We start from the raw sequence: 21,121 nt of genomic DNA on the forward strand, positions 1-21,121 counted from the left end.
GAAGATAGGAAATGGTGGAAGGAGGGACAATGAGAAAAAGTGAATTGAACTGGCTGAACTGGGTGGGCAGATGGTGCAATACATCAGGAAATTAACAATTGCACTGGAAGTAAAGAAGTGTGCATGAGTAAGATAACAAAAGCACTAAACACCATAAATCCCAGCAAAATGTGTCAATCAAAACATGAAAAAGAATAAGAACACATTTTTGGAAACACAATTCATATGTATATGTAGGGTTTACAGCAGTGTGTCAAAGAAATAACACCTAGAACCACAATACCACGTTAGTGGGGTCCTTCTTTTTATAATACTATGACCAAATCTCCTACATTTATTTTGAACTGTGGACATTTCGGTAGAACTACACATGAATTTCAAATGTTTCTTTTTTAAAGTTTTTTAGTTTTTCACTATTTTACTGCAGTATTTTTGTGTTTACAAATTGTTCTATAAACATGATGTAAAACCTGGCAAATGTTTAAATAAGAGAAGCAAAATGTCCTATCTAGGTAAAGGAAAATGGTCCTGGATTATCTCAAAGATGCACACTGCAAAAACTACACAGGCACACAGAAGGTGTGCAGCTGTTATCAAAGTCATCTGCGCTATTTGGCCTCCTTCGCTGGTAAAGGTTTAAGGTATTTTCAGTGCTTTAAATGGACCATGGCAGCCGGGTCCGAGCCCCTGTAGTCTCCAAAAGGTGATGCTGAGCTGGGGCCCTGCCGGCTCCCCACCACGCCACGGCGGGATATTAACCTTGCCACAGCTGCAGCCATGACAGGCGATGAGCCAGCCGCCATGATTGAGTCAGGCAACTGTGACTCACAGAAGTGCCAGAAAGCCACAATGTTGCGCAAACTCCATCTTTTGAGCTACGCTGTCGCTGGCTGGCACTTCTGTCAGTTCTCTGGACTTTTTCCAGCCTCGCTTCGAAGTGTTAGCTTGGGAGCGTGTAGCAGGTTTATTTCCATTAACACATGGACTTTGGTTGCAAGAGTCATACCGGAAGGAGGGTTAGTGGTGGTTGCAGTCATGTTCATGTGGGCTTCCGCCTTCATTTTCGTCTCGCTACTGCAGTCATATGGGAGCTTTCCTGCAACTCAACAGCACGTTGCAGTTTGCTTTAATGTTACATCTACACATGACAATGTGTACTCCGCCCCGGTATCCCATGTCAATGCTATGTGCTCCTGGCCTCGAGTCGTGTCACCATATTCATGTTATTTACGCCATCCTACTGCAGGTTACTTCATAAAGTGCACTCACACGAATCTAAATCTACTAACAGCAGAGGGTGCTGGACTGTGTATATGGATTAAATGTTTATTGAATAAAAAGTCAGGTTTGTTGTCTCTTATGGAAGGGAATGGGGAAGTGTAGCGGGTTGGGTTGGATGAGTGGGGATATTGCTCACCATCCCATCCTGTTTTGCTAAAAGTTTGTGATTACGGCAAAACTGGTGGTCCTGGCCCTTGGGCTCCTCACCTATCAGGAACATTGGGAGCTAGATGTGAAAACTGCAGAGGGTCACACACAGCGACAAGAATCTGATGTGCTTCTCGATTGGCAGCTAAAGTAGCGATCTGGGGTAGAGGAGATGTGCCCATTGCCCCAGCCCGTGGTGTCCTTGTAAACATTCAGGCACCTGCACCTTGTAGCCTCTAGTATTTACCAGAAACCTCAGCTGAACATAATAATGTCAGAGAGACTAACATTTCCCTGGGGGCTAATCCTTCAAACGAAAGGAGAAAGGCTAACTTCAGAGACTGTGTGAGAGGAGTAAACTAACGTGTGGCGGCATTTAACTTCCCTACATATTCTAATCAGACTATTCTAATGTTGGAAGCAGTTAACACTCCTTCTCATCTGACTGCTGTGAGAATGAGCTATTGCGTGTCCCTCAGTCACTCCCCTGACACGATTTCAATTGCCTAAAAAAGGTAAGCATATGAATGCAGGTGCTAGCAATACAATGCTTTACACTAGTAATTGCTGGACATGTGTTTATTGTGCAGTCCTGAGCACCGTTTATTGTCTATGTCCTGTCTGGCTAAGGTGCTTTAGGTCAGCCAGGTCAAGTGAACATAGCGGCTATTCCGAAATTAGAATGAACCTGCTAATGTAACTCAACACCTATCCTTTTGTCAATGGCCCAGTTAAGGGTCCAATAAATAGTGACATTGGGCTTTGATTTGTTACAATTTAAGGAATGTAGAAAGTGTTGCGATATGCACTTAGGCCAGACCATGTTACATGTTTGTGTTCAGGCCACACCCATCACCTCTTACACCACGCCCAACATGCAAGCCGTGCCCCCAAATGAGGCCCCTCCATCAATTTAAGCCACTTAATGCACTGGGTATTTTGATATTGATTTCTTAAGTGATCGTTGAAATGCCAATGCCCTGCATCCAGATTTCCTCCCACACAGCAATATAAAGAGTGTCTGGAGACCAATCAAACAGCTCTGCGTAAATAACATAACATAACATAACATAACATAACATAATCCTTCAATATGCTGATACACCAGAGCCAACGTCCGCCCATTTAAATATGTCTAAAATCCTGGAATTTATTGATCATGTGATTCTAATTTTCGGGAAACATTAGATCTTGTCAAAATTCTTTCTATCCATCGGGGACATAATTTGGGGGTCGCCAGAGGTTGCAAGTGCGACCTCTGTGGTCTCCCATGCGACCTCTGTGGTCTCCCTTGCGACCTCTAAAAAAAAGAAAAAAGATTTTTTTTTTGTTGTAATGCAAGCTCCTGGGTTGTGGCCAGAACCATGTGGCTCTTTACTTCTGGAGTGGCTGGCTTCCTTGTTCAGGCCCCTTAAAAAAGAAGAAAAATAAGAACAGGAGTGCCACAAGTCTAACACCTTCAGCACTGACCCTAAATAAGAAAGAATAGGAATGCCAAAAATATTTCTTTCTGGAATTCTATACAATAATTGCTAGACTCATTAAAGGTTTATTTCAGGCACACTTCAGGGTTGAGTCACTGATTTAGTCTGTTCTTAAACGCCTCAACTCAGCCTCTCATCCTTCTGAGGTCGATAAATGGGTACTCACACAGGTTGGGTGATATTGGGTGTATATTTCTTCTATGTAAAGCGCTTAAGCGTAAGTGCTCTATAAAAACACATAATTATTATTTGGTCATGGACGTCTGCTTGCATTCACAGTAATTTGTTAATATGGGCCTATACACACTGATCTGAACGATATATATTGAGATCCATTTTGGTATGAAATGTACATCACATTATAGTGATATCGTAACCATATTTTTTGTAGTCTACAATGCTATGTGATGCCACTTCCTGTTTTGTCAACGGGTGAAAGGTCGTGTTCCATCGCTTCCCGCGATATCACTTCGGCGTGGGGTCAAATGACATCACTTTCTGTGATGTCATCAGGGGTCAAGGGTTGTGCGATGTCACGTCCGCTACCCCTGGCATTTTGGTGAAATGACGTCCCTGCTATCCATAGGTTTTCTATATCAGGATATGCAGAGAGTGCATATCTGGGAATCTGAAAGATGCAACAGAGAAAAGTGTCTAGGAACTTGAAATCCATCTACCGTTCAGAAAACATTGTTTGTAATCAAACATCTAGGGCTTCATTACTGGCCCAACTTCTTCCTAATATCTGTGCGACGCTATCACCGTGCACACACCTTAAAAACTGCACACTACAGCCATTGTCGCCGTTCAGCACAGATATCAATTTTCTTATGGAAGTGGATGTAGTTTTCAGTAAATTGTCTTCTTTTTCCTCCCCCAAGCATTTGGAAAGGCCACCAGACCATGCTAATGAGAAATGAAATGATTACACAAATATTATCTATGCTGCAGCTTTCTAATCAAATAAATATGCCAAAGCTCCTTCCCAGCATGTGTAAGCAAGGGTTGTCGCGTGCGTAAAAATGCAATTTTTCCAGGTGGTTCCAAAAGCTGGCAAAACCATTGGAGAGGAAAAAGGTAAGGCAGTATGCAATGTCACTGTAAATGGTCTAATCTAGGACAAGGAACACATATGTAATAGCATTTCCTGTGTGTACCTCTTACTGTTCCCTGTACTTACTTGTGTGGTTACCCACATCCATTTAGGAACGCACCACCTCTGCCTTAGAGTAAAGCACCCTTCACTTCCTGCATGCTCAGTAAAACTGTTTCCTACTTCTATTAGGGGCCAGAGAGTGAAGCTGTTTTCTCTTCTCTCCTCTCCCTGGAGGGCCTGGCAGTGCAACGTACAGTGGTCTGCAGTCAGAACCTCCCTGCTGCACTTGGGAGACGTTAACACTTTTTGACCTGGTTCCCAGTGCCCCACCTGGGCAAGGGGAAACCTTTTGAACAGGACGTCACAGGGACTCACTGCTGCTGAGCTACTGGTGCAGGCCCTCTCAGGCAATGTTGTCTGTGGATGAGGGAGCAGAACACTAGTCTGTTACAAAGAAGATCCGGTTGGTGGGAACTAAATCGGGGTGAATGTAAGGAGTCAGGGAAAATGCAGGAAACAGCAGCACCCTCATCCAGGTTTAAAGGGTTACCCTGGAAGCTGCACACATTGCCATGGTAACGGTACACCAAGCTTGGCGTTCCAAGAAACAGTGAGCCATTCTCCCTTAGCTGCATACGATCTAGGGGAGAGTGGGTTGAGATACATGTATCTGGATGGGTATATGTGAAAAATACACAGCGATCTAGTGTCTGAGGACTCCTCCAGCTCACAGACTCCCACAAGACTCAAAATGAGGCATAGGAGACAGTCTGCGCTCAAAAAAATAGTAAAAGGCTGCTTGAGTGATTTAGAAAAACATTCAAGGTGAAGTGGTTAACAAGAGACTCATGTTCCTCTGACACCTCTTCAAGATCTGTGTTTTCCCCTGAAGAAAAGTGAGGCTAGAAGGGAAAACACCTGGAAAAAGAAGCAGTCTCTTCAGCCTTAATGAATGGTGCCCACAACAGAGAAAGACACCAGGGTGCCACGTCCACAGTATAAACAGGTCTCCAGTTCAGTGTAGGTCTGACCTGGCCTACAATTGTGTAAAGGCCTCCTCTATGAGCAAGGGTTCAACCATAGCAGGACATCACCTTCTTCATGTATGGGACTGACATACAGACCCTCAACATATAACTACACAACTTTGCAAGATGGAATGTCTCCAATGTGTATATCCCATAAACAGGACAAAGACTTTTGAACATCAGAGACCTTCAAGATGCCTACTCCCACATACCAATTAGGGGCAATCACCACCGGTTTCTGAGATTCACTGTGGCAGGAGCCATTTTGAATTCAGAACTCTCCCTTTGGGACAAGTAGGGCTTGGAGTAATAAAGATTACCAATAAATAATTTGGACATTTAATAGCATATCAGAAATGAATACATGTGGTTACCTTAACACACTAAGTATTATCCCATATCATTAACAAAAAACAGTAGCTAAGATATATTAAAAAAAGCTACTACAGAGAGTTAAATGAATAAAAATGATGACTTCATAAACACTTTCTGATCTATACATATACTAGCGGTACCACCTGCAGCTGACATGCACGGGAGGGGGGGTCTGCAATAGCCTTTTCCTATGTTTTATTGTGTCATAACTTCCTATTTTTGAAAAACAGCAAAATCAGCAATCTCCTGAAATTGCCTATACTGACAGCACAGGGCCAGGGCCGGACCCCGTTCCACCTCTGTGTAGGGCAAATGGGTGGGTTTGGTCTGATTGCACTACTTCCAGTAAACGCCCAGACTTGTATGCAGACTGTGGCCCAGAACTTCAGCCCACCAACTGTTATGGGGCTGAAGCCAGCGCCGAACATACAAACACACTTTCACAAATATACATATATACATTACAAGCTAGAACAAATGAAATGCTTTCGTGAAATATTTGTGCCTATACTAGTATGATTGTCACCTAATTATTAACTTGAATGAAGCAAGTAACATCCAGATGGAAATGTGCTATTTTTAGAGTAGTAAATAACACTTTTTGCAAATACTGCACATTTGTAAATGATAGATTTACCCTGGACTCGCCTCACCAAACTGATGTGTCTAATTGCGGTTTGAAGAAAAAAAAATGATTATAATGCTGGCCCACCCACAGTTTCCCCAGTGGTTTAGACAGTAGTTATTGTAAGCCTGCAGAAAATTAAAGTGTCTCTTTTTGATAAATGGACTGCGCATAGAGCATTTGGAGACCATTCGTGCAAAAGTTAATTTAACCCATTTTGCATTCTTTTAACTTTTGCTTACTGATTTCATATCTCACAAAAACAGTGTCACTTTGAATAAAGTTTGTTTGTTTTATTATTTATAATGCGCACCAGACCCGAGGGTATCAGTTGTAGTATGCCTAAATTGTTAACACACCAAAAATAATTGCACTATGACCAACATTTTCCAGTGATTAACACCATGACATCAAAGGGTGGACTTCTAAATGTGTCATTTCTGCTCACTGTGTACATCAAAAATCACACAAGTGAGCACGACAATCGAATGTTTTGACATACCATTAACAGCGTGCCGACATTATGCCAGGTGAGATGTAGATAGCGCGAGAAACATAAGTGATAGCACTGTGGGTTAGAGAGAAACAGTGGGGATTTCCTGAGGAAGCCAAGAGCAACTATTAAGAACAAATTAATGTGCATATGAAAAATGTTGACAGTAAAATAAATAACTTACATTTTTTCGAACACCTGTGTGTCGTTGGTGGATGTGATGGGCCAATCCAGATAGCAGACAACCCTGTCTGATAAGGTATCTGTCATGGCAAAGAAACCCTGAGGGAAGGCGAGTGCAAACGCCAGGGCCCAAATGAGACAAATAACTACCTTAGTTGCAGTGGCTGACAGCCTGGGCTTCAATGGGTGGATAATTGCCATGTACCTGCAATGAATACAAAAACACAAAAACAAATTAAATTAAGAGCAAAGACCGACAACCCTGTGCATCATGTTTAGTATACTTTTTTGCCAGAGGCCATCAAGGATGCATTTTAATTAAGTAACTGCAATACCTTTTCCCACAGTACCCATGCACTTTTGCATCGTTTATGCTGTGATATTATCTGTATATTTGCTGCAGAAACATCAGAAAGTTGTGTCGTCATGAGGGATATGCGTGTACTTAATGGTCTAAAGTTAGGGTGAATGTTGGCTCCCTGTCTCTTTAATCTGGATATTTCCGACACACTTGAATTCGTCGCGTAGGCTCGTATTTTACCTCCTAAACTGGGGCATCAAAAGTTGGCCTGGATAGCGTATATGGACGATATATTGTTGGGTGATCAAACACTGATTGGGTTACAGCATTTGCTAGGTAAGGCCTTTGCATACGCCCATATAAACAACCTTGCCATGAACACAGAAAGTGGAAGTTAGGAGACAAGTCTTTGGAAGAGGTAACCAAAATAAAATATCTCAGCTACACGAATACAAATAAGCTTTTGGCTAACAATGACACCTCCAAACTAAAAGCATTGACTCGGTTACTAACAGCTAAAGTAAATATGGCCATTTTACCCTCTTACCTGTGTGGTGGTTATATGTATAGAAAATATGTCCTGCATTGGTATATGGTATCAAACTTCTACCGGAGAGCAAATGGGAAGGACTCGCAAAATTGGGAGTCCTGGTTTGGCGTTCTTTATTCGAACCACCAGAGTGTACACAGACTCCATCACCAAGACTGGAATTCAGCTTAATTTCACTTGTACCAGTAGTTACAATTCATCAAATTTTACATGTTAAAATGGGCAATGCAGGTCCTCACTCTTTGCTCTTTGATGTAGGTAAGGAATTTTGGGAAGAGTCATTGAGTATGATTCAAAGTTTTATTGCAAATTGCTACAATATGCTGAGGAGTATTAAATAGGGTACAGATACCTGTGGGGATAATAACTTTATGAATATTGTTGAATGCACAATGTGTCAACTTGAATAGGTACACATCCTTTTAGCTTTCAGTAAGTTTACTACGATGCAATACTATGCTCAAACAAATCATGTTTTCATCCTTTGGGCACATTTGATAGGTTAGGGGCCAGGCAGCTAATCCTGAGAGGGGAAATTACTTGTTAATTCTCTGGGTCATTGGATTCGCTAGTGACTGTATACCATCTTTGTGTTACATGCTCTGACCGGCTATTAAGGGAATTATAATTTGGGAGACGTGTACATTATACTGCTGCCATTAATGAGGTTAACCTTTGGTATAGATTGCTAGCAGGTAGGCAAGCGTGAATAATTATTAGCGGTTGGAACCTTTGTAAAAAGGTCCTGTCGATCATTATTGCAATCAAGGTGTCTTGTTTGGTATTTGTATTTTCATATTTATAAAACACAACCAAGCAGTTAACTGCATTTAGGCAAAGGTCTTGTTAATAAACTTGTCTTTAAAAGAAAAAGGCAGTAAAAGTCACAGGAAAATTTGAGTTTTAAGAGCATTGCGGACCGCCAATAGGTAAGTGATGCTTCTAAGATCAAGAGGTAAAGAATTCTCCAATGCGGCCTGTGTATAGAAAAACACCCATCTCCCCGTTGGATATGACAAGAGGAGAGTACCTTGATCAGCTGTTTATCTGCAGAATGAGGTGATCAATGTGGATGATAGAAGGAAATGCTGTCCGCTAATAATGCGGGTGAAAGGTGATTTACACCTCTATAGATTAAACAGAGGACCTTATAGTCAATTCTCTCACAATCCGGCAGCCATTGTGAGCAAGTATGCAGGGCTGAAACGGATGAAAACATAGCTGTCCAGAAAATCAGTCTAAGCGCTGCCTTTTGGGCTAGTTGTGGGCGCAGCATGTATGTGGTGTTGGGATGCATTTCAGAATTGTGTTTGCATAATCCAGTTTGAATTAACTAACGAGTCAACCACAGCTGGAAGGTCCATAGAAGCAATGAAAGTAAAGGCAGACAATAACAACTGTAAAGTATAATTGATGGGTTGAACAGAAGCCCCGATTTGCTGATCCCACCCCAAATCTGACTTCCGATAACAGCACAAATTCCTTACCATAGAGGCATGAAATGAGGGCAGGTCGAATCGGAATGGAAAGCAGGGATGGCAGTTAGATCATTTACTAGATGTGTTGGCCCCAGCGACAGTAATTCACTGCTAGATTAAGATGTAATGTATTCAACATCACCCACTGGGCAATCCCATCTGTGTAGCAGGGGATATGTGCAAAACAGGTGCAGCGGTCCTTGACCCTCATATTGATCTGTGCATCATCTGCATATGAGTGATACAAATGGTTACATTTGGATAAAATGTCCATCAATGTGTGCATACATAATAATAATAATGTATTTCTTATATAGCGCTACACACCCATAGGTCTCAAAGTGCTCAAATAACAAAAGACATTATTATCCCACCGAGTGGTACTCATTGTGTCCACCTCCAAAGGATGAAAGGCTGAGTTGATCCTGCCGGGTTTCGAACCTGCCACAGCAGGTTGCACACAGATATTAGGGGCAAGTGCTTAGCTTGCTGTGCTATCTGACCAGCTTTATAAACTAGGTGACAGTGAGGACCTGTGTGGAACTCCATATTGAACAGGAATGGCGTTTAATAAGAAGCTTCCAAGTTTCACACATTGTCAATGATCTTCCTGGAAAGAACAGAACCTGCCTAATGATTGTTCAAATAAGCCTGTGATAGCCTGTAAAGAACAACAGCAACATCCACTGTATCAAATGCTGTAGAGAGGTCCACCATGATTAACTGGGCCAGGGCCCCTTCCTAAGCAATTTTTAATTTATCGTCCCACACTGCAACCAGAGCTGTCTCCATCCCACGTAGCGACTGAAATCCAGATTTAAAAAATTCCAATATTTGATATATGTCTATATGCTCCTGCAGCTGCGAGGTCACAACCTTTTCCAGCACTTTAGCTGGCCAGGGTTGGCCCACGATAGGGATAGAATTCTGAAGGATTTCTGGATCCAAGGAGGATATGTACATCTTATTTTAAGCTATAGTCCAAATTAATCTTCATAGTATAATGTGCAGGGTTACTTTGAATTTTTATAATTAACTCTGCACTTTGTATATGTTGCTAATTCTATATACATAAATTGGAATTGTAGAGTATGAAAACTATGGAAGGGTTTATTTATTAATGTTTCATATAATATTTAAATACTTTGTATAAGACTATTTTTATTTTGTTCTCATCTGTTTTTCAAATGAAAAAGTTTTAATATAATTAATTGCGTAACTACAATACAAAAATATATACAATGTAATGTAACGTAATAGCATTTATAAAGAGCGATAATACGGCCAGAAGTTATCTATGTGCTAAGAAACAGCCTGTGGGTGAGTCCATTCTGAAAATCTACAGAGCATGGCCAGAAACTAGAAAAGATGTGTCTTGAGAGCTTTCTGAAATGCTAAATAATCATGAATGCTTTGCAGATAATTTGGTCGTGAGTTCCACATACCTGGTGCGAGGTTGGAGAAATCACAACCACCCACCCATCCTCTTCAAAAGCGAGGGACCAGCCAACATTTCTGAGAGTTCAAACGGAGCCACCTTGAGGGAGTGTAAGGAATATGTTTTGTCTGCAGATTCTCAGCACCCAACTGATAAAAGGCCTGATGAGTAATACAGATTCTTAAATTCAATGCGACTACATACAGGAAGCCAGTGCAATTGACGAAGACGATCTTGGGAGTGGGATTATCGACCAGCTCCAAAAGCCAGACAGGCAGCAGCATTCTGAACGAGCTGCAGTCTTTGCACAAAGAAAGCTATTTGGCCGTCATAGATTCTATTGCAGTAATCAATAGACCCATGAATCGAGGCTGCAACCACCTATTCGCGTGACTCAGAGGGTAGAAATGGCAACGTCTTCCTCAAAAGTTTATTCTTTAAGAACCCAGATTTGCATACTGATGCAATTTGCAGCCCCCGAGAGCCTGAGGACTGGACTTTGACAGCAAGATTTTTGACGGAATTGACAGCGGCCGGACATGGGCAAACAGAATCTGCCCAAAGGTCAGTGGTCCAGGCTGCCTGCCATTCAGCAGCTCCTGTTACCGTGAACTCAGCCTTTGCACGGTCCAACTTCAGCCTGTTCTTGGCCATCTAGTCCCGCTCAGCTGTAAGGCAATTCATCAATCGAGACGGGGATCACTTGCTGGAGAATCTGGCCGGAAGTGTAACTGTGGTCCTGAATTAAATCTGCCAAAGGACGTAGAGATACATTAAAAAGCACCAGGAACAGAGAAGAAACCTGGGGGACAATATCCTCAGTTTTCCCAAAGAAGTTGTGCTATTTAGTTCCTCTGAAGCAGAAATAACTGTGAAGATACATTACAGAGAATAATACTTTACCTGCAACACTGGAAAATGATAAAGTTGTACATTTCAACACCATCGCAGTGAATATCAGTTGTGGCAAAAAAGGGCATGCTTGATTCTGTGTGACCAGCAATATGATCCGTCAGGTCTCCTGGGAACCCCTGGAAAACCACACTACTTGGGGTGATCAACGTGCGCCCACTGAAAAAATGGAGTTAAACCAAAAGTAGGCTGGCCTAAGTGTGAGCATTTTTTCACATCTCACTTTAGGATCTGTAACATTGATTTGATCATGTGAGAAAGTATTGAGAGGGTTTGGGACTGAACTGATTGGGAAATGCATGTACGCAGGCATGCACGCAGGCGGTGGACACCTCCAGGCATTTCCACAATGTTGTTTGATGTGCTGTCACTACCACCTATTGGCAATCCCATCTTCTGCGAGTTTGTAGAGACCACCCACTGTATGTAACATGGACTTAAAGCTCTACTTGGCTACGCTTATGGCGAGTACAACTAGCAGATACAATGGGCAGTCAACTGGTAAAATGGCACAGTGTAAATGTCAACTCAGACCATATACAATGTGGGGCTAATTGACAAAGAGCAGCTTTTGTTGCTGCAAAGTGTGGTGGTGCAAATTGTGCCCCCCCCCACCTGCAACTTACACCTGTGTGGTTATGCACATAGAATCATGCATGGGGCACACAAGACCTGCACCACATGCACTTGGCTGTTGAGCTATGTCATCTGCCAGACCCACACACCATGCACTCTGCTCGCCCTCACCTGAAGTTGCAATCTGCTAGTATATACACATACATTCTAAATATATATGTACATAGTATATAGTTAAGGTAAAATAATTTGCATTGATTGTCCCAAAATTCTATTGCTAGCAACATTTGATAGGTTGGATGGAGGTGCATAAAATTTTTCAAACACCCCCATTTCCGTCCAAGCCTGAAAGTTTATTAAGAAAACAATAAAGTTTTTTTTTTGGCATACTCCCATTCATTTTCCCATAGGGAACAGGTGCCTAGATTGAACACCTGCAGCGTGAAAGCTGCCCTATGGATTTTAAATAAGAAACACATTGGGCACAAATCTAGCGGATGTGCCTCTTTTGCGCACTTTTAAGTAATTAGATGGAGACAGGAGTCCCCGTGCCCACCAAAAAATGTATATTACTCAACCAATAACCACTCATTACTTGCAATACCCCACTTTAAAAAGTCTAGAGCAGGAGGCGCTAGTTTTCAGTATCTAGCTCCCAAACACTGGAACACTCTGCCGCTCGCCATTAAAAATGAGATAACCCTCAATGGGTTCAAAAAAATGTTGAAAACCTGGCTATTTAATCAATGTTAACAGTATAGCCTTTACAATCTTATGTATATATATTCTTCTCTGTATATATGATTGCTCATGAACATTTGTACTCTGTATTTTCTATTTTGCTATATACTTATCTTGTTAAGCCTGATTGGCTGATATATTGTATGCATGATCAAGATGTCTGTAACTTCACCGTGATACCCAAGGGTCTGGGCGAGTAACACATGCAATAAATAAAAAAATAAAAAAAAATAGTCCACTGCATCAGAAATGAAAACCTGCAATATGTTTCACTGATGCAACTGATTCCTGCGGTATTCCCGAGCTAAGCCGAAACAATAAGCGCGTGAAGGAGGGGCGTAGGAGAGGGCGTGGGACGATTTACTGGGTTTACACGAGAGGGAACCCAGAAAGGAGGAGGGCTGCATATGTACAGCTGCAGTGTAGATGGGGACGATTTTAAATTGTCAAGCATTTTCCAATTCCCGCGATAATTGGAAAATGATGCATTTCAGCAGGAATGATTATGGGTAACGCGCACTGCGGGAATGGAAATCAGCATGTGAGAGTGATTGCATGCATTTATTGAGGTAAATTACAGAATAAATTAAAGGAGAGGGAAAAAGCGGAATAGGCCAATGGCCACTGCCAAAGGCCATGGCTAGTGGGATCTGGTTATGGACTGACTGGTTAGTTACTAGGCAGGGAGAGAATGACCTTGGCCGTGGGCCTCCACGTTTTTTAATAATTGGGACAACATTGATAGGAGCCATGATAGGGACCACGGCTTAATACCATGGCCAGTGCGCCACGGAGAATATATATCATAACAAAACACTTGAACATCAGTGAAAAACCTCCAGGTAAGGTAGAGTTAAGATCATCCGATGTATCCCACACCTACTGAATTGCATGGGTTTTGTTGTCATAAATCAGATTTAGTTTAAACTCTGTCTTAACTAAAGATTTTTCAGGTGGAAAGGGCGAAATAGGGGACCTCGGTCACTGAGACCCCATCATGTGCCGTGCCTGTTGTTAACGGAACTACCTCATACTGCAAAATTCCTCCCAGCACTTTGTATGGCTAGTGTTCTTTTTCCTCTTTTTAAGGACTACAACTCCCAGAAGGCACGTGAGTGCAACCAACAAAACATGGACTGGAACAAAATGATAAGAAAACCTCAAATGCTGTAAACGTATATGGACTGTGAACCAACACCACACCAGACACCGTCAAGTGACCCAAAAAAAGCAAATATCTCACGGTGGCAGCAGAAAACGAAACTTTCAAACCCACTGCATGCCAGAGAAACAGATCAGCCATTACAAACTGTTACAAAAACTGTGCTGGAAAAGGGGGAAAAGAGGGAGGTTTCAATGTTGATAAAAGCTTTTCAGCTTTATAATCCAGCCCCTGGGGAAGATAGGCACAGATTGGCCCACAGACTCGGGTGAGTGCTGGAATCAATGCAGGGTGTGTGGCTACAAGCAGGCGAGTTACAGTATAAAAGGGACGCTGGTGAAAATCAGAGTGTGGGCTGCAGGGGCGAGGCCAGAACATGTGTAGGTAGAGTGAGAGACCAGGCAGTGGATGGACCAAGGAGTCGAGTAATGAGGAGTTGCTGGCAGAATTGGGGCAGAGTGCAGGTACGGTATTTGTGAGAGTTGTACCAGTTTGTGGGAGAGAAGCAGCAAATGAGGGAGGGTTTGTGACATTGAGGATAGTAGTGAGGGAAGATGCACAGATAAGAGTAGGCGAGGGAAGTTAGTAGGCATAGTGAGGGAGAGCGGGTGTTGGGAGAGTGTAATGATTGTAGAGAGGGATGAATCAGTGACGTACGAGGAGAAGGATGCAAGAGAGAAATGAAGGGGGGGAAATAGTGAGAGTCAGTGTATTGGAGGGATAAGCAGAGCACCATATTTCTGATTAGGGTGTGAGAAGAGGGGTGAGAGTGGCAGAGAGAAGAGGGGTGTAGTGGAGAGAGGACAGTAGTAGTAGTGTGGAGAGGGAAAAGTAGTAGTGCTCTGGAGAGGGGGAGTATTATTAGTAGTGTGGAGATGGGAGAATAGCAGTAGGAGTGTGGTGAGCAGAGATAAATATTAGTATGGAGTGGGGAGAGTGGTGGTAGAGAGAAAAGGAGAGAACACAATGGGAACATCAGAGGGACAGGAGAAGGAAGGAGAAGGTAGTAGAGGGACAGAGAAAGATATGGTGGGATGAGTGGTTGGATGCAGAGTAGTAGAAAGGGAAAGAAAAGCAGACATTAGGGTGAGGGTTATTGGGGCATGAGAAGCAAATACCATTTGGGACCTCAGTGTCTGAAAGGCATCTATCCATATGTTGTACCATCTTGAGGATACTGTATGAGGAACAACCTAGATTCTTCCCAGAGGGAGATGGATAAGGTGTTTGCATTTAGGCCACCACCACAAGCCAGCCAGGACCTTAGGTTGTGGGGATTACTGATCTCTATAGCATAGATTATCCTGACCTGATGGAGGCCTGGGCTAGGTAGGTGACAGCCCACATTAGACAAGAGAGAGAGAGTGAGGGCCCTTAGCAAGCCAACCCGATTTTCCAACCTGGCGCATTCTATTGAACTGATCCACGTGCCTAAAAAGTGAACCATCTACCGAAGGTACTATTGAACAGTTTAACATTGAGGACAGTAACAGTCGATAAACCTCGCCCTGTTTTGTTTTGGAAATAAAACCCTTTGAACTTGCCTTCCAACACTGTGAGTTACTAAGACCATTTGTAACACCATCTAGAATCTCCACCAACACTAGACAGACAATCAAAAGGAAAATCGGCCCATGTCATGATCACGGAAAACATGTTAAACCTTGTGGTCAAATAGAACTAATAAAGTATATTAATACCACATGTAGCTGTTCAGAATGATCAGAAGGACTTCAGTTTGAAATGGTGTGACGAGGCCAGTAAAGGGATGAAGAAGAAACTAGAGCCAGCTCTAACCCGCAGGGCCGAGGTATCCGAGAGGATCCCTATATCCCACTGGTGACAGAATGTACCTTTGCAGACCATTGAATGCTCCAGCCTTATCTCCCATACAACGTGCTCACCAGTGTTTCTCTTCTTCTATCAGAGAGACTGCTGCCAATGGCATGGCCAAATTCAAGGAAGAGAGTGATCCCAGAAGTGAAGCTACGACTTCCAAACACTTCAACCAGCAGCCGGAAAGCTAGGAAGAGCGAGAGCGAGATACCAATTAAACCAGGGGCCACGCAGCATCACTAGGGAACACCAGTGGATGGCCACAATCCCTCAAAGACTCCCTTGACAACCAGGGACATTGCAGGGAGACATACCGACCCTCACTGGGAAGATAAACCTTGAAACCACAGGTTAAAAGGTCCTGAAACCAAACATAAACGTTTGCCCTGCAGGGCCACCAGCTTGGAGACAAGGCAAACCCACACAGAAAAAGTGGCCAGGGCTTAGTCCCCTTTTTACAACACCTTGCTGCACATTCAGACCAGAGTGGAAATGTCAGGGCCTGATTGGCCAAGGAGAGTTATCCAACCCCTGCAGAGGGCGGCAGATTTAAGCAAGCTACAGGAAGCAGAAAGTGTGTTTTTTTGGGGTGCGGTCAGAGGTGTAGGACGACCAATAGACCAGCAGGAGAGAGAAGGGAGTGGAGGCTTGCGAGAAGATTGTTGACCAGTGAGGTATTGGCTTAGGAGTGATGGTGGATCTGCGGTTTGAGTGTGTGTGTATGTTTGATTGGCATGTGTGCAGACAAGGTAGTGTAAGGAGTGATATAAAGCAAATGTACCTGAGTGAAAGGAGGGTGATTAAATAGTGGTTCAGAGGGAGAAGCAGAAGTTGGAAGGTGGGATTGGTAACATGAAGGTAGTTATAATACTGTGGAGTGGGGAGTAGTAGTATGGATGAGGGAGTAGTAGTGTGGAGGTGGGAGTACTAGTGTAGCAGACAGAGTAGTAATATGTAGGACGCAGAAGTAGAAGAGGGGGAGTGGAATAGTGAAAGGAGGAATAACATAAAAGGGTGGTGGTTATACCTAGGAGGCATGAGAATATCAGTAAGCATGCACCACCATGTGTTACCCCCTCTGTCCCCACAGGCCATTGCCACCCCCTCTGGTCCCCCTGTGATGTTCCCTTGTGCCCCCCTTCCCACACACAGGGGTTGCCTGTTTTGCTTGATTCTTCTTCTCTGCTCCCCCTCAACCTCCTCCAGCCTACTTCTGCAGGAGTCTGTCCTGATACATTCTGGTTTCACCATCACCGTCTTGTGGCCAATGCTGGATTTGACTTTTATGGACTTCATTCATTCACGGTGTATCATTCTTACTCAACTCTCATGCTGGACTTCCTTTGCATCTTGTACTCATGGTGGCCCTGAATCATGCTGTTCCCATACTCATCTTGCATCCTGGCTTGCAACATGATGTGTTACTACTGACTTCTGCAATTGCATTCGCTCTCCACTCTTGCTTCTCCACTCTTTTTGACTGCTTACTCTCTGTTCTCTTCTCCTTTCCCTTCTCCCTTTTGCTATATCCTCCCCTTACTTTCATCTATGCACTTACTCTATCAGAATTGTCCCTGGACCTAATATGATAACAACCTCGTCAGTTTCCTCCACCCTCCCATTAGTGTTTATTTCCTCTCCACCTACACTCCAGCACTATCTGAAATGTCATCAGGCCTAGTATGATAGTCGCTTGTTTTGTTCCTCCCCTCCTTTTCTGCACCCCTCTCCCTCACCTTTTGTTTTTCTCCGGCTCTACCAGAAATGTCGTCAGGCCAATACAGTAGTCGCCTGTCTGTTTCCATTTCCTTCCCACTCTCCCCCTCCCTTCCTTATCTATGTCTTAGCTCTTGCACTATCTGAAATGTCGTCAGGCCGAGTATGATATAGTTAATTTCACATCTTTACTGTTAATGGCCTGTAAGAATGTCATTGTATTTTCCCTTGTTCCCTCCCTTGCCTTGAAGCGCTTTGAAACACATTGTGTATAGGCGCTATATAAATAAACTATCATATCATATCAAGGGACAGAAGAGTAGTGGGAGGTGTGAATGAGAGGAGAAGACGAAAGAGTAAAGGAGGGAGAGGCAAGAGTGGGCATTTTTGAAGAAGCACGAAGCATAAAGGGTGTGCGTAAGGCTCCATTCTAAATCCCAGTAGATCACCAACTACTGGATAGAGTAGGGACATTTAGAAATTCGCTGAGGGAGTCACCCTGCATTTAGATTACCATCTTTAGAGAAAGTCATCTCTTTAGACAGTTTAGTAGCACTAAACTGGGTTTGAGGATGCCTGGGCTACAGAGGTGGCTCATTACATGGCGAGGCACAGAGGGACAGCCCCTTGGCCCCTAACAAATCAATAAAGGCCCTTGAACTTCCTCTGAGAGTTGGATCAATGCTTCTGGCATCTGTGACAATGGAGGCTGCAGTCCCGGAAAGCAGCACTGTTTCCTCCCAATAGATGTGATTATACAACCTCAACAGTCATCATGTTTACAAAGTAGGGGTAAACATTTAACACAAATAGTAGAAAAAGAAATAATAATACTATGTTTTTAAATGGTGCTTAATTTCAAATTGCCCATCACTTATAATAACTGGTATTATTATTTGCCAATTTAATGAGACTCAATTAAGGCCCACTAAAACACATAGGGACTTGCACTAACAAGGGAGTTTGGGGCAGACCAAATGGAGACAGACTAAATTATGCAACACCTGCACACTGTCAATGAACTGGGGTCTACGAGGCTGTTTCCCATATTCCAAGATAGATAGTGCCTGACTTTAAACAAGGTTTCTGTTCCTTTCTGTGGTGTCTATTATAGAGGAACAGGCCTATGAGGTTTCCAGTGCAATAGTCAGTCCTTAGCAACAGGAACTCTTCGGTTGAGGGTTTGCTACCCACCAATATTCCTGTTGAGGTAGGTCATTTCAGAGTAACGTACTCTGCCCGCTACCCTGCACACTACCGATACATCGAGCAGAATACAATAGTTCTATTACTCGCCCTGCCTCTCTATCACAACCTACTCCTCATGTGCAGGGTCTGCCTGTCCCTAAGAAAAGTCGTGCAGGTGAAATCGCTCTTAAAGAAGGCAAGCCAGTCAAGATTGCAAGTAGTAGATTAATGTGTAACTGTGAAACTCCAAAAGGGTTCACCTGGAAAAAGCAATGCACACTAATGTAGCAAACAACCTTAAAGAAACCAACATTACATTCTGACTTTAGCAAACAATATATTAGGGATAAAGTAGCCTAAAAGCCATCATGTTGCATTACTGTATAAAGGAGTTCCTTCTCAGAATATCAAATGAGGCTTTGTGAAGTTATAGGGTTATGAACTGCATTCATATGGAATGTATCATATGGCATAATATGCCTTGTACATTACAAGAAAGAAAGACGAACCCACACACAGACACTGTGGCAGATATTCAAATCGCACACATGTGCACAGATTCAAGCACTCACACACACACACGCACTCACATACAGAACGAAATATACCTACAGGTGCAACAAGCCACAGACAACCATATTCATACAAACATACGGCTATACAAAGGCTCACGCATACATGAACACACACACACACACCAGCGAATTGTAGTGGCACGAGTGTATGCATCTGGAGCCTGCAATTCTGAGCACGTGATTAACACGTGTTGACTCCAGAATGTTCTCTTTCATTTGCTGTAGTGCATTCTTTTTAAAACGTGTGCATTGCGAGAATATGACACCGAGGTGTGACAGAGCACTTTATCAGAGCTCAGCCACTTTATAGTGCACGTGGGTAAGAAGGCTGAGTGGGACATCTGTCACGCTGTGCCTCACACAGAAGACATGGGATGCCATAATGCGGGTGATAGTGCTGTCATAATATCACTTTTACCTTCTGTGAAAATAAAATGTCTTCAACGTCTCTGACATTAAGCAGATAAATGCCTTCTCAACTCATAGAAACATACGCCTATAGAACCAGAGTGGGGTAGCACATTAAACACGAAAATACCTTCTAATCGAAGTCTACGGTACCTTTGATGCCAGCCTACGATGGGTGAAGATCACAACATCTCATAACAGAACACTTCAGAAGGATGGGCAATTTATAGAAAGTGTTCTGCAGATTTTACATTTTGACAATATCTACCAAAGCAGATGTAATAGATGAACTAGGTTGGTGCCTTTTCTTTGCCATGCGAAGAGATATAATACATGGATGCCAGGGAGTAGCCTAGATAGTGTTACCCGGGTAATGATGGATTAGGCATTGAGACATGGAAAGCTGGTGCCTACAAACGGTAACATGGTAAGTTTCGAAGGCAAATGTGAAACGCTGCCTTGGAAAATGCCCTTCACACAGAAGGTTTGGTTGTTTTCTACTTCTCTCCCCTGTTTAAACGTACTCTCTGGTTTTACCAGTAGGAAGGAGTCAGTGGGCCTCATTACAAGGTTGCCGATCTGGTAACACCAGTACCAATAAGCTTGCCGGCACTGTTGTTACCGGACCAGCAAACTATGAGGTCTGTTTGCGGGTGCCTTTCAGCCCGGCAGGTCTGACCTGCCAGGTGGAACGGCACCGCGAGCAGACCTACACTTTAGCACCGGTAGCGTTATTAACAGTGCCAGTGCTACTGGCCTCCCCATGGGGCTCAATGGGAATGGGGAGTAACAAATACCGGGACCCGGCAATGGGCAATGACCGGGTCCGGCAGGGCCGGAATGGCCCGGTAAATGCCTATTGCCGGGTACCGGTAAAAAAATGACCCCGGTGGCAGCCGTGCCGGTAAATAATGAGGCCCAGTGTTCATTTCGTTTTATTACTGTCTGATTGGAAATGCATCGCTTGTAACTAGACTATGCTGCAGTCTACTGTTCGCATATTCTCCCTTGTACTCTATGCACGTCGATTAGATGGCTAAAGTGGGAGTTTTAAGCGGGGGTTAGGTCTCAGAGGCATCTTGTTGGAAATCTGAAGTTAGAGCCACCAGCCACTTTCCCTTTCCTCAGTCTCTTTGTTCCAGAACAGAGCATTTAAACATCTGGGGGGGGGCAAATGGAATTCTATAAAGAGTTATACCACCTTCTCTTTCATGAGCAAGTCATTGCCGCACAGGAAACTTCCTAATTAGTGCTTTACAGGGATTAAAGATATTAAAGGTGGTTGGTTTCCAGGAAAAACAAACCGAATAGCGGCTAAGATTCCATTGAGAAGCCCACCTCTGACAAAAGCTGGATAATTATTTTAGGACTGATTACGATGTCAAGGAGTTTATGCTAGGGGTTTGCAGCATGGCAGACTACTTATGCTCCTGATTTAGCTTCTATTAACCAAAGATAGGCGCAGTGTTCCAAGTTAGCAGGAACTTCAATGGATCAATCGGGTGACTGCGGTAGCTTATACTTAAGC

General features: G+C 43.3%; 1 protein-coding gene across 1 annotated transcript in view; it reads right to left on the reverse strand.

The window, feature by feature from the left end:
• The window catches only part of TACR1 (tachykinin receptor 1), a 2,197,909-nt gene that overhangs the window by 1,228,123 nt on the left and 948,665 nt on the right, over positions 1–21,121 (reverse strand). The window contains exon 2 of the mRNA XM_069617632.1: positions 6,714–6,917. Within this exon, the coding sequence (XP_069473733.1) occupies positions 6,714–6,917 (204 nt within the window). The remainder of the gene's footprint in view (positions 1–6,713; positions 6,918–21,121) is intronic.

The sequence above is a fragment of the Ambystoma mexicanum genome, chromosome 10, assembly GCF_040938575.1.
Source record: "Ambystoma mexicanum isolate Mex_15411 chromosome 10, UKY_AmexF1_1, whole genome shotgun sequence".
Classification (NCBI taxonomy): domain Eukaryota; kingdom Metazoa; phylum Chordata; class Amphibia; order Caudata; family Ambystomatidae; genus Ambystoma; species Ambystoma mexicanum.